Source organism: Geotrypetes seraphini, chromosome 10 (genome assembly GCF_902459505.1).
Source record: "Geotrypetes seraphini chromosome 10, aGeoSer1.1, whole genome shotgun sequence".
Lineage (NCBI taxonomy): Eukaryota > Metazoa > Chordata > Amphibia > Gymnophiona > Dermophiidae > Geotrypetes > Geotrypetes seraphini.
The window spans coordinates 99,535,031-99,547,222 of record NC_047093.1 but is presented as its reverse complement, the minus strand read 5'-3'; the positions used below and the strand labels follow the sequence as shown (position 1 = coordinate 99,547,222).

The following is a 12,192-nucleotide window of genomic DNA, read 5'->3' as shown; positions in this document are numbered from 1 at the left end:
TCTCAATAGCTATCTGATATCGTTGAGGGGTCAAGAAAGCTTTAGGGTTCTGGATATGAAAATAGATTAAGGAACAATTGTTGTGGCGAACGCATTGTTTAGCTGGGAGTGTGGAACTTTGTGTTATTTTTACTAAAGGATCTCCTCCAAAAGCAGGGTTTTGGGTGTCTGCTATCACCAGGGACCAGGAGCTACACCAATAATACCCGTCGTTAGTATCATAGGTGTACCAGTCCTGTTGTGGACAGAGATATTTCCTAAGGGGGAAATATTTAAAGGGATTAAGTTTGTCACAGTTATGATGTGAAAACTTCTGGTAGTTGATGACAATGCAAACATCCATGGAGAAACCTATAGGTGTGTTGAGGGAAGGGATTTTTAAATAGCTGCTCTTTGTATTCCAGCAGCGAAACCCCCCCGTGCGTCTATGGTTATCACAGGAACGCATGTACAGCTGATAGGAGGGTCGGGCTTGAGGATCGAAACAAATATGAGTGGAGGTATTGTCCCCCCCCCCCCCCCCCCCCGGGGACTTGCACACATATGATAGGTATAGCCTTTATGTGCACATTCTGTGATAGTGGTATTACAGGCAAAATGTTTGTAATAGATTAACGTATTAGTGATGTGGGTGCCTGTTCGTGTCTGATGTACACAAGGGGTGCAAGCCAGCAGAGGGGGAGGTGTCCCAGTCCAGGATTCCCCCGGGGGGGTTGTAAGAACTCTTGCGCAGAGCCAGAAAAAGATAACCAACCTTAGGAGTAGGCTGTTCAGTTTATGGCCCATAAACCGGGAGAAGGGGAGTCTCCCTGGATGAGGATCAGGGAAGAGGCTACATGGAGCTCCCATTTTAGATTACTGGGTCACACGGTCAGAGAATCGGAAGAAGGGGGCCGGGTTTGGGCTAACGGGGGAAACAAGCGGGAGAATGTGCAACAAACCCACCCGGGGAGTTGGTAACCCCAGAACCAGACGAGGGCTTGCAGCGCAGAAAAGAAACCCCACAAGGAAACGAACAGGACAAGGGCGGCGGATGAATATGCTAAGGTCTTAACTATGCCAACATATATGTCCTTGTTGATACTCATGAAAGGTAAAGGGGATGTGTGCGTTATCATTTAAGAAAGTGTACATGAAACCCAAAGTCTATAGTTGTTCTACACTTCTTAGAACATAATACTAATAGAACATATCCTAACAACCAAGAAATACTGAATATATATAGAAAACAATTAAAGTCAGAAGACAGTAATCTAGTCCACCAGCTCATAAGCTGGATTACTTATTTGCGCTGTGAGTTTCAGTCAGGGTTGACACTGCAGTAGGAGCCGGCTTGAGATCTTTATGGTGCACCAATGTAACCTGTCCTTGCAGCTTGACCGCGAATGGGTACGCTTCCTCGATGGTATACGGTCCGTGGAAGGCCAGCTGTTTCCAGTTCTGTTTCTGGTAGTTACGCTTGTACACCTGTTGTTCCTTGTGGTATTTGTAGACCCACGGCGTTGGGGCCCTTGCTGAGGATTGTCTCTTGTCGTCCAGTAATTGCAGTGCTGTCTGCAAAGAAAACACATAATCAGATATAACCTGTGGCAAGGCCCTCTGGCCAGGCTGTTGGAAGGGCGGAAAGTATGGTAGCCTTCCAGTGCACAACTGGAATGGACTGGTTACCAGATCCTTACGTTGTAGGGTCCGATTCCGGACGGCATAGAGTGCTGCCAATAAGTACTTCAGCCAATTTTTAGACTCTAAAGGCATTAGTTTCTTTAAGGCTACTTTAATGAGATCATTGGCCTTTTCAACTAATCCATTAGCTTGTGGTCTGTAGACAGTGACAAATTTTTGTTCAATGCCTAACGAGCCACATAATTCTTTTAGGAGGTCATTTCGGAAATGACTTCCATTATCTGAAATAATGGCTTCCGGTACCCCATGTCTACTTACGATTTCAGTACAAATTTTTTGAGCTGCATCTTTCCCCATTTCGGAGGCGCATGGATAGGCTTCGATCCACTGTGAAAAAGGGCAGATACATACCAGGAGGTATCGTTTCCCTTGGTTCTCAAATATCATATCTGTGTAATCAATGTACCACTTCCTGCAAGGCCCTTCTGGAATGGGTATAACCCCTAGAGGGGTGGGAGTGCCCCTAGGATTCGTTTTATTGCAGGTGGGACATGATCGGAGTATTTCTTTTAAGATGGCATCTAGTTTGGGATGCCAGACTAACGGCTTGAGTCGAGCACTGAGGTATGAGAAAGGGGCATGTGTTTTCACATGGTAATCTTGGGCATACAGCCATAACGAAGCTGTCGATACATATGTTCTCATATCTTGTGTTCTCCAGACGCCTTTTACTTGTTTACACCCCATTTCCTGCCATCTTTGTAATTCTTCTATCGTGGCTCCCTCAGCAAAGGAGGCTGCAAGCTCAGTAGAGCGAGCCCTTGTGTTTATATACAAAGGAGCGGGCTGTGAATATGTGGTGGCTTCTTTGGCCAAAGAGTCAACATGCTGATGTGCCTTTTGAGGGAAGGACCTGTCTGTGTTGTCGTGGGCTTTGATTTTTACAATTGCTGCAGGGGTGCTCCTGTTCTTTATGGCTGTCATAAGACGTTCCAGAAGAGCGATGTGTTCTAGTGGTTTACCCGTACTATCAATGAACCCTCTCACCTGCCATTTGTCATGATTTTCTGTAATGCATTTAATAGCGTAGACAGAGTCAGAATAGATTGTCAAATTTTGATCAGGATAGGTTTCAAGGGCGTGTAACAGAACCGCCAGCTCTGCTGCTTGTGCTGTAAGGGATGTGGGCATGATGCTCCAACCGCTTTCCCAAATTTGCTCTTTAATATTGTAAACAAACCAAGCAAAGGCCGTGCCTGCACTTGTTTGTGAGCCATCGACAAAAATGTGAAAAACCATCTTTGTATGGTTTTATAACTGGGCTAGTAGGTAGTTCTTGGGGGCAGCCATGTAAGGCTGTGGCCTCGGGACCGAAGAAAGCAAGGAATGGCTGCACTTTATCCTTCAGGACATCATCCTTAGAGACAGGCCGAATATCAATATTCCCTGTGAGGAGAACCGCTAGGTAAGTAGCCAGTCTCCGTGTATTGAAAGTGACGGTGGGAAGGGATGGAATTTTTGACAGTGTATGAGTAGAATGTAAAGTAATACAGGCGTATGGTAGGAACTGGTAAATTTTTAGGACGGCGCTGACGGCTGCAACTACCCCCTGTTCACACTGGTTGAAGCATGCTTCGACCGGTGTGAAAGAGCCTGACAAGTAACAAATGGTGTGATCATCCTGGCAGGCCACAGCAGCCCACCCCTCTGGGTGGTTAATGACATATAAGTGAACCGGGAGCGAGTGAAAGGGTAACATGAATTGCGGAGCCATTGTAGGGATGTAGGGATTGTGACATGTAGGGCATTGTAGGGATGTGATAATGGCGACATCTGAAGGGGAGAGATGAATGGCATGCTTCCCCTCTGGGTTCCCTTTTAAATGGGTGCAGAGAGACAGAACTCGGGTGCTTAAACAGGGAATATAGTCCTGGCAATAGTTAAGTAAACCCAGTAGGGCATGGAGATCATGGACCGTGTGGGGGATGGAAAGAGTGTGGATTTCATTGAGTAGAGTAGGGCAGAGAAACTTACTATCAGCCCGTATGGTGTGGCCCAAAAAGGTGACCTCCTGTTGGCAATATTGTAATTTGTCAGAGTTAATGGCATACCCTTTTGAAATCAGATAGTCCAGGAGATCATCAGTGAGACGTTGACAGAGCGACTCAGTGTCAGCGGACAAGAGAAGATCATCAACGTAAGCAAAAAGGGAGGCTTGGGAATCAGGGGGCATGGTGTCGCGGAACCCTTGTAGGTCATGGGCAATGACACGAGAGAATATACCTGGACTTTCGTGGAGGCCTTGGGGAAGGCGCTGCCACATGTACCGGTCAGTGCCTACGGTAAAGGCCGTGAGGGGGCGGGAATCAGGGTGCAAGAGGATGGAATAAAAAGCATTTTTGAGATCAATGACAGAGAACCAGGCATGTAAGGTGGATGAGGTCAGCAATGTGACGGGATTAGGGACAACGGGAAATTCCTGTTGCAAGAGGCGATTTAGGCCACGCAGATCGTGTACCAGGCGCCAGGTTTTGCCATCCGCTTTGCGAATGGGAAAGAGGGGGGTGTTCCAGGGAGATTCAGTGGGCTCAATGATATTATTGTTCAAGAGTTCTTGGATTAAGGCGCGGATACCGTGCAAAGCATCCGGCTTCAAGGGGTATTGCGGGATGGTAGGACCAGTGGCGGGGTCTTTGAAGAGAAGCTTGACACCAGCAACACTGGTCACACACCCGTAGCGAGTGGCAGGGTCTAATGTGGGAGCAGAACGATGAAAGCCAACAAATGTGATGACGGCCTTAATTTTAGAAAGCACATCACGGCCCAGGAGGTTGACTGGACAGGAAGAAACGTATAGAATATCAGACAGTACGACCTGGCCATCGATGATTAACAACACATAAGGGATGATGTGGTGTTGTTGGGCTGCCCCTTCAATACCAATTGTCGGGACAGTCCGGGTGGAAACGGGGTAGTGAGGAAGAATGAAATTAATAGAGGTTAATGTGGCGCCGGTATCAACAATAAAGGGGATGTCAATTTGGTCGCCGATCTGTACCAGCTTAATAGGCTCAGCGTGACTAGAAACCGAAATGTGAACATAGTGGGAAAGGTGAGGTAGTCATAGGGAGTCTGGGGAAGGTTGGGGCTCAGAAGGTTCGGTGGGGTCGTGCCAGGGTTGTGGAGGAGCATAAGGGTATGGAAAGGAGAAAGGGTGATGAGAGGTGGGGTCAGGAGGAATGGTAGGGGGAGCAGGCCGACCCCAACCACGGGCCCTTTCCATGGCGGCTCGGGTAAAGGGGTTCTGCAGGCATTCAGTAGACATATGACCATGTCTATTACAGGTCCAACACTGGACCTGGGATCGGTCGCGCGGTTGAAAGAGACCGTTACGCCCCATGCGGCGCAGACCCCGAGGGGCAGAGATGGGAGGTGGTGAGGGCTGCCAGGGTCTCCAGGGGAAGGGAGGCTGGGCCCATTGAATGTGAGCAAGCTGAACAGCCTCTTGCTGAGCAAGGCGGACAGCTTGTTTCATCTGGGAGAGAGCATCAGGTACTGCCGGGGCAGGGGGCTGAGGAGGAGTAGGTGCAGGTAGAGGTTGAGAGTGGGACTGAATTTGAGAAGTTAAAGCCTTCTTTTGGAATTGGAGCAATTCTTTCTGCTCTTTGGTGTCTGCATCGGATAAGAGTTGGGAGTAATGAATAATATGTGTAATGATTTCAGACCAAGGTTTACCAGCCATGCCCACAACCCCATCCAATTTGGTTTGTATGGCCTTAGGCATAGTGCCACGCAACGTTTGAAAGGCCAAGCCTTTAATCTTTTCCTTGGAACAAGGATCACCAATTTGTAGGTCCCATATGTCCTCAAAATCATGAATGAAGGAGTAAATGTCAGAGCCAACTTTATACTGCATGGAGGTAAGTTGGGACATATCCTTCTCATAGGGATAGTGGGCACGAAGGGCTTTCCAGACAGAGGACCTATAATTATTAAAGCGGTCCCCGTCAAAATTTTTGACATCAATGGTATAATTGGCAATACCTGCATCAGCAAAAATATCTGTAGTTACTTTGCCAACGCATTCGACCAGTAGAGAGCGGACATCCCCCAGGGCAAGTTCCCATTGGGAGGTAATTTGCTCGAATTTAGAAATCTACGGGGACGCACCCTTCAACAGGGGGGGGAGTTGAGCTTTGATAGAAAGTTTATCGGCAAAGCTCCAAGCATCATATTCAGTTTTGGTGGAGCCAGCATGGGTTTGTTTAGTAATGAGGGGGGCCTGCAAAGTGGGGGTAGACGTAGTTGAAGTGGCAGTAGAAGTGGCGGGAGTGGCGTTGGTAGGGGAAGTAGGAAAAGTGACCGTAGGAGTGGAGTTAGTAGGCGAAGAATCGGAGAAGGAAAGTTGCCTGGTAGGGGATTCAGCAGGCTGGCCAAAGAATCTCCGCTCATATTTTTCCCAAATTTTAAGACCATCTTTCATGTATTGCAAATCCCACCCAGAATCCTGGAAGCCCTGGCGGATGCACAAATGGGCTGTATTCATATGTTTGGTTTCGAAAGAGCCCTCTCGGGGGAAGGGGATAAGTTGGGGAGCACAAGACTCTGTCCAACCGGCAAGATTGTCAAGCCACGGGTGGACATAATGAGTAGAGTGCTCATGCTGAGCGATTATCTGCTTAGGGGTAAGGCAAGATTTGTAGTAGGTCCCTGCGAAGTCAGTAGTCAATGGACCAAGGGGAACAGGAGGGACATATTCAGAAAACAGTAGCGGTCGGAGGGGTGCTGGAAAGGGTCGTGAGCGCCCCGTAGATAAACTAATATGAGGGGGAAGATGAATACAGGCTCCATAGGATGTACAGTCTTGGGGGTTCGGGCAGGACGGAAGGCCTAAACACACCCAGCAATACTGACACTGACAGTTGAAAGCCTTATGACGCTGGGCGTAGCTGACGTGAAAGGATCGGCCACCGCAGCCAGCATTAAGGGCACAATCAGCAGGGGCTAGGCAAGATGTAAGCTTCCAGTCGGGAGTAAAGGGAGTGGTAGGGCGATCGGCATGAGAGGAGGATGGTGGGGTAAGAGATGGTACAGAGGGAGAATGAAGGGGATGTGGTGTGAGGGTAGGAGGTAGCGGAGTAGACATGGAGGGAGAGGCATGTTTGGGAGTGTCTGACATAGGGTCACCCAGGGACGGAGAGGCTTGGGGGGTCAAGATGGTGATGGGGACAGACTGTTCAAGAGGAAGAGATTTATACCAGGTTTCAGAAGTTTCTGCCAGATCAATATAGACAGAATTGTTATCTGTCAAATCGATATAGACAGTTTTTTTTTTGGGTTTGGTGTGCGAGTGAGTAAGCACGGGGGAACCTGGAAGGGCCAGGGATGCCCGGGGTGTGGGTTCCGGCCTGGGGCCCCTGGGTGTGGCCGCGGGGGCAGGTGTTGCTGCAGGGGCAGGACGATCAATGATAGGTGTGTGTGAAGGGGGCGACGTTGCCGTGGAGCGCTCCCTCCGAGGCGTGCCGAAGGAGCCTCCCTGAGGGACTTCGTGGGCGGCCGGAACTGTACAGGTGGCGTTATCCAGGGTGGGCTGCTTAGGAGCCCAAGGATGGACAAGGCCATCCGAAATATTCTTATGAGCTGCTGTGATAGTACAGGCCCCAAAGGCAGTACAATCTTGTGGGACAGGACAAGAGGGCAAATGACGACAGACACGACAACCAAGTTGCTCGTATTGGCAATAGGAATCGTCATGTCTCTGAGCAAAACTAACATGATCAGTGAGGCCATGGCATTCTGAAAAAGGCAGTCAGTAGGTTAGGGCAGCGGGATGTCGGGGAAGATAAGGTAGCCAATTCTCGGGTGAAAGCACTTTGAGTGTGAGCACCTGTACCCTGAAGGATACGGGTGGTACAGAAGTCAAGATCAATTTTAAACTTGGATAAATCCTCATCTTGCCAATGTACCTGGGCGTTTTTGGATTGAGGTTCAAGGGAACGGGGTTTGGAAGAAGGGGCGGGTAAAGATGAGGTGTCAGGGGGAAATAGGGCATCGGGGGGTATGGGAGACAGATCCACAAAGCCATTTATCTGATAAGAGGGTGCAGTGCAGGGGGCAAGGGGGGCAGCTTTCGCCTGACTGAGAGTGTGTGCATTTTCTGGGGGTACATAGGGGGCCTGGTCATATCCGCAAGCCGGGGGTTGCAGGGAAGGATATATGCCAGATGATGGTATGGGCGACCTAGGAGTGGTAGGAGCCTTGGTATATGGGGGTGGGGAGGCACCCTTATGGGGACCAAACTCGGTCGTCGAATCTGGGGCTGAAGGGTTAATATTAGTCATGAGTGGTGTAGGTGGAAGGGGTGGGTCCACACATTGAGCTCACCACAGTTTCCACATTTCTAAGTGTTTATCTCTTGACTTGCCTTGTTTGTCATTGAGAATAGTGGTACGGAGGGAAAGTAAATCATTGTAAAAGAGGGACCCCTATGGGGGCCATGTCCATTCAAGCGAATTTGGGGGATGTTTCTTAGAAGTATGTTTAACCCATTTGTCATGGAAATGGTGTAGGAGCTTATGTAATTCAGGGTGTATGACACTTTTTAGCAGGGCTAAAGGGAGCATAGTACCTCAACTAATTTCAGCAATCATATAAGAAACCAAAACCCATATATTTACCTGGAAGTGAAGCGTCTTCAAAACTGAACCTAAGAAGAGAATAGGGTGGTAGAATGGAGGGCCAGGCGTTGGCCGCGTAGAGGAAAAAGCTCAACCAGCAATCGACTCAGAGTCTGCACAAAAAAAAGAAAATTTTTAAAGGAGAGTATAAAGAAGGTACATAAGAGGAAGTGTTAGTGGGTGACAATACAGCCGCGCTGAGACTGACTACCCAATCCGCCAGTCAGACTGACTACCCAACCCGCCAGTCATAAACATATATATATGTATTCGGACTCATAAACTATTAATGATAAACCATAAACCATAGACCATAGACTGACTATCCAACCCGCCAGTCTATACAGGATCCGTAGGACAGCTAAGGATGGTAGCCCGATCCCGGGCGAATTGACGTGAAATCCTGCACCAGGGTCTGGGATCGTCCAAAGTTGACGCCACTGGGCCTGTGTAACGACAAACAAACAGGATTAGTAAGAAAAGAGAAACTAGAGTCTTAGGGCAGACTACATTCCATTGCCGGCCAGGAGGACAAAAAAGCGGTGTAAAAGGGCAAGCAAGATACGAAGGATAAGCTAACAAATCTGCAAGAAAAGAATGAAGTTTAGATATAAACAATGTATAAGTAACCCATAAAGAAAACCCAGGAGCGAACTTTTGGCCAAAAGTAATATGGAGAGGCAACCTGACGAGCAGAGTATAGGTCTTCAATCCAGTGAGGTCTCTAAAAGGGGGGGTGTCCCCTCTTTCAACGTCGAAGGGTCACCACTGATGTAGGCAGCTGTCCAGGCCTACCTCGGTAATGAGACCTCGAACGCTATATACTGGTTTCAATAAGTATATATTTATTTAGTCAATCATTAACAGCTTACAGGTATAAATCATTTAGCATATAGCGTAACAGAAGGTGATCTCCAGGCCTGGAGATCCTCAGGAGTCTGTTCTGCCCTCTCCCTTCTAAAGGCCTGGTTTTTATACATTTCTTAGTGGCCAACACCACGTTGGCCTAAATCACCTGATGCATCCTTATTGGCTATTTACTTATGCATTACTGCCTAACTACATTCATTTATTGGCTATTCTCACCTGCGTCATGTTATATGTTCGCCCTGTTTTCCGTAAGACCTACCTTTTTCCCCGAAATGCCTGTTTCCCCACCATATTAGCACTTCCGAGCACAAGACCCCCTCCCAACTGTAAATATCTCTGATACTTTCTATTAGATGATATTTCTTGTGAATTCTCTCTTCTGAGAATTCTGTGTTCTGACCATAGTCTGTTTATCTCTTCATGGTATCTGGCTGAGCGGGCATTGGTGTAAACCCACAGCCTCAGGACCTGTTGCTTTTCCTCTAGTTTTACTGCTACAGTAGCTAATTTAACTTATAAACCAGCACATTTCCCCATCTTTGCATGCTCTTTAGTCAATGGTGAAATATCTTTCCACCGTTAATCTACTGTTTCTATCATCTGCAGAGATAGATAAGGTAGATGTCAGTTGCAGGGGGTAAGGGCAGTTTTTTCTGTAAGGAGAAAAGTGATCTTTGTCTTTTTCCCTATCCCACTTCACCTGGTTTAATAATGTCAGGACTTACAGGGATTTATCCCACTTCACCTGGTTTACTAATGTCAGGACTTACAGGGATTCTTCTACAGCTTCCATGCTTTATCTTCCTCCTTCTCTCAGTCCTCTGAGACACCTCAAGCATGCAGTATGCCCCCTTTTCACTCCGTTTGTCTCTGGCCATGCTCCTCTCAGAACAAGCGAAAATGCAGATCAGAACGCCACACTCACTCCATACCTGGGGCACCTCTCACTCACACACTTGCAAGGTGCTCACTACCAGAACTCAGGACAGACTCATTAGAATCGAGAAATAATTTTATTTGCTCTTGCAAGAAGGTGTCCACATTTTCTTAGTCCCTCCTGCCTGCTCATTGGTTAGAGCAACAGCAGTTCACAACCTATCAAATGTCTCCCTCCACACTTCCGTTTTCCATGCCTCTTTTTACTTCTCCCATCACCCTTATTTCTTGGACCACCAACTCCATTTTCTATATCCCATATATGGTTATCCTATCCTCCTATCACATGCTCATTCTTCGTGCTACGTGCTGCGTCCTTTGATTTGTTACTTAAACAAAGCCCCCCAGTTAATATTGCTGAGACATCATAGAGGCATTGTGTTCACACAGTTACAGAAAATATCCCAGGAATGTCTCATCCCCCCTCCCTTACTGTCTTTTGCACACCTTGGCAAAAAGTTATTAGTATCAGTGTCCCCCTACTGTTTCTATGTATTATTACACTCTGCAATAATTAACATTATTTATTTGTTAGCAAAATATGGGAGTCTTTTATTAAGGCACGCTAAATGCTAATCATTATAATACTTTGTTAATGACTCCCAAATATCTTGAAATTTCCTTAAACAACCCTGTTGTATTGCAATAAGTCTCTCCATTTTATAAATATGACATAAGGAGTTCCACCAAAAATTATAATTTAATCTATTCCAATTATATGTAATTTGTTGAATGGCAACCCCAGTCATTATAAGTAATAATTTGTTATTATTTGTAGATATCTGACTTTTTGCTCTCATTGCCATACCAAACAGCACAGTATCATATGATAATGCCACAGGGTTATCTAATAAACAGTTAATTTGGTCCCAAATTGATTTCCAAAAATTCATAATGAATGGACAATAGAATAATAAATGATCTAAAGTCCCTGATTTGAATTTACAAGTTCAATTATGGGGTGGGAGGGAGGGTATTTTTATTGTTACATGTTGTATAAGTATTGATTATATGATAGATAAGGGTGGGGATGGGGGAGATAAGAAAATATTATATGTATCATTGTTGATTATTAAGTGATATATTTATGGTTATTTGTATGGATATGTTATCACACTTGTAAGTTTAAAAATGAATAAATATTAAAAAAAAAAGGCACGCTAAATGCTAATGCACCCATTATATTCTATGGACGCGTTAGCATTTAACATGTGCTAAATCCACTAGTGTGCCTTAGTTAACGACCCCCATATTAGTAATTCACTTTATATTATATCATATCATACAGTTATTTCTTATTTCATTTCTCACAAACCTGTTATTTTCTCTGTTCCAGACATATTTGAATTTGAAGCCCAAGACTCAGACAGTATCACTACCAGAGATGACATTAAAAGACAAAGTCAATTCATTGTTGAAAGCAGCAGTAAAGTGAAGAAACCCTCCAAATAGATTTTCAGCAGGACATAGATACTTCAAACACTCACAGAATAATTTTTCAAAATAAAAATTTTAAAAACCTAAGTATTGGTGTCTGGTTTCTTTTCCTTACTGAAATTTTGAAAAAGGTAATGTCAGAATAGAAATCCCTAATGTAATGTAATGTAAAATCAGAGCTCATCATCACTTTTCCAGCCAAGGAGGTCATTTACTGTGCTATGAGATGCTTTACTGTCTCACATTTTTCTAGTGGCTTAAAAGTTTACCTATTGCTGTTGCTATTTACTGAGAGATAATGCTATCAAGTGCTAAATATTAGTAAATAGGAGGGAATTCCTCTGTTTGCTGAATCTTATATAGGTTTCAAGGTACAGGGACTAGTTGCTATTGCCTCTGAAGTTATGGTAAAAGGGAGACTGTCATGCACACTGTGTGGACTCTTCCCACTGCCAGGAGCAGAGCCAATATTAGCTCTCTGCTCTTGGCAGTGGGAGAACACCACCAAGTGTGGATGACAGAATCTCCATCGCCATGACTTCAGAGGCAATAGCAGCTCCCTGCTCATTTGTATAACCCCCTGGCCTCCTATGAGGATTCCCTGTAGCCAGTTTTGTAAACAGGAGGCAGACCAGAAGACATGATCAAG

At 45.9% G+C, this 12,192-nt stretch overlaps 1 protein-coding gene across 1 annotated transcript in view; it reads left to right on the top strand.

Annotated features, from left to right (window-relative positions):
* CCDC183 (coiled-coil domain containing 183) overlaps positions 1 to 11,581 on the top strand; it is a 341,250-nt gene extending 329,669 nt beyond the window's left edge. The window contains exon 14 of the mRNA XM_033960753.1: positions 11,443 to 11,581. Coding sequence (XP_033816644.1) covers positions 11,443 to 11,558 — 116 coding nt within the window. The 3' untranslated portion in view covers positions 11,559 to 11,581. The remainder of the gene's footprint in view (positions 1 to 11,442) is intronic.
* The last annotated feature ends 611 nt before the right edge of the window (positions 11,582 to 12,192 follow it).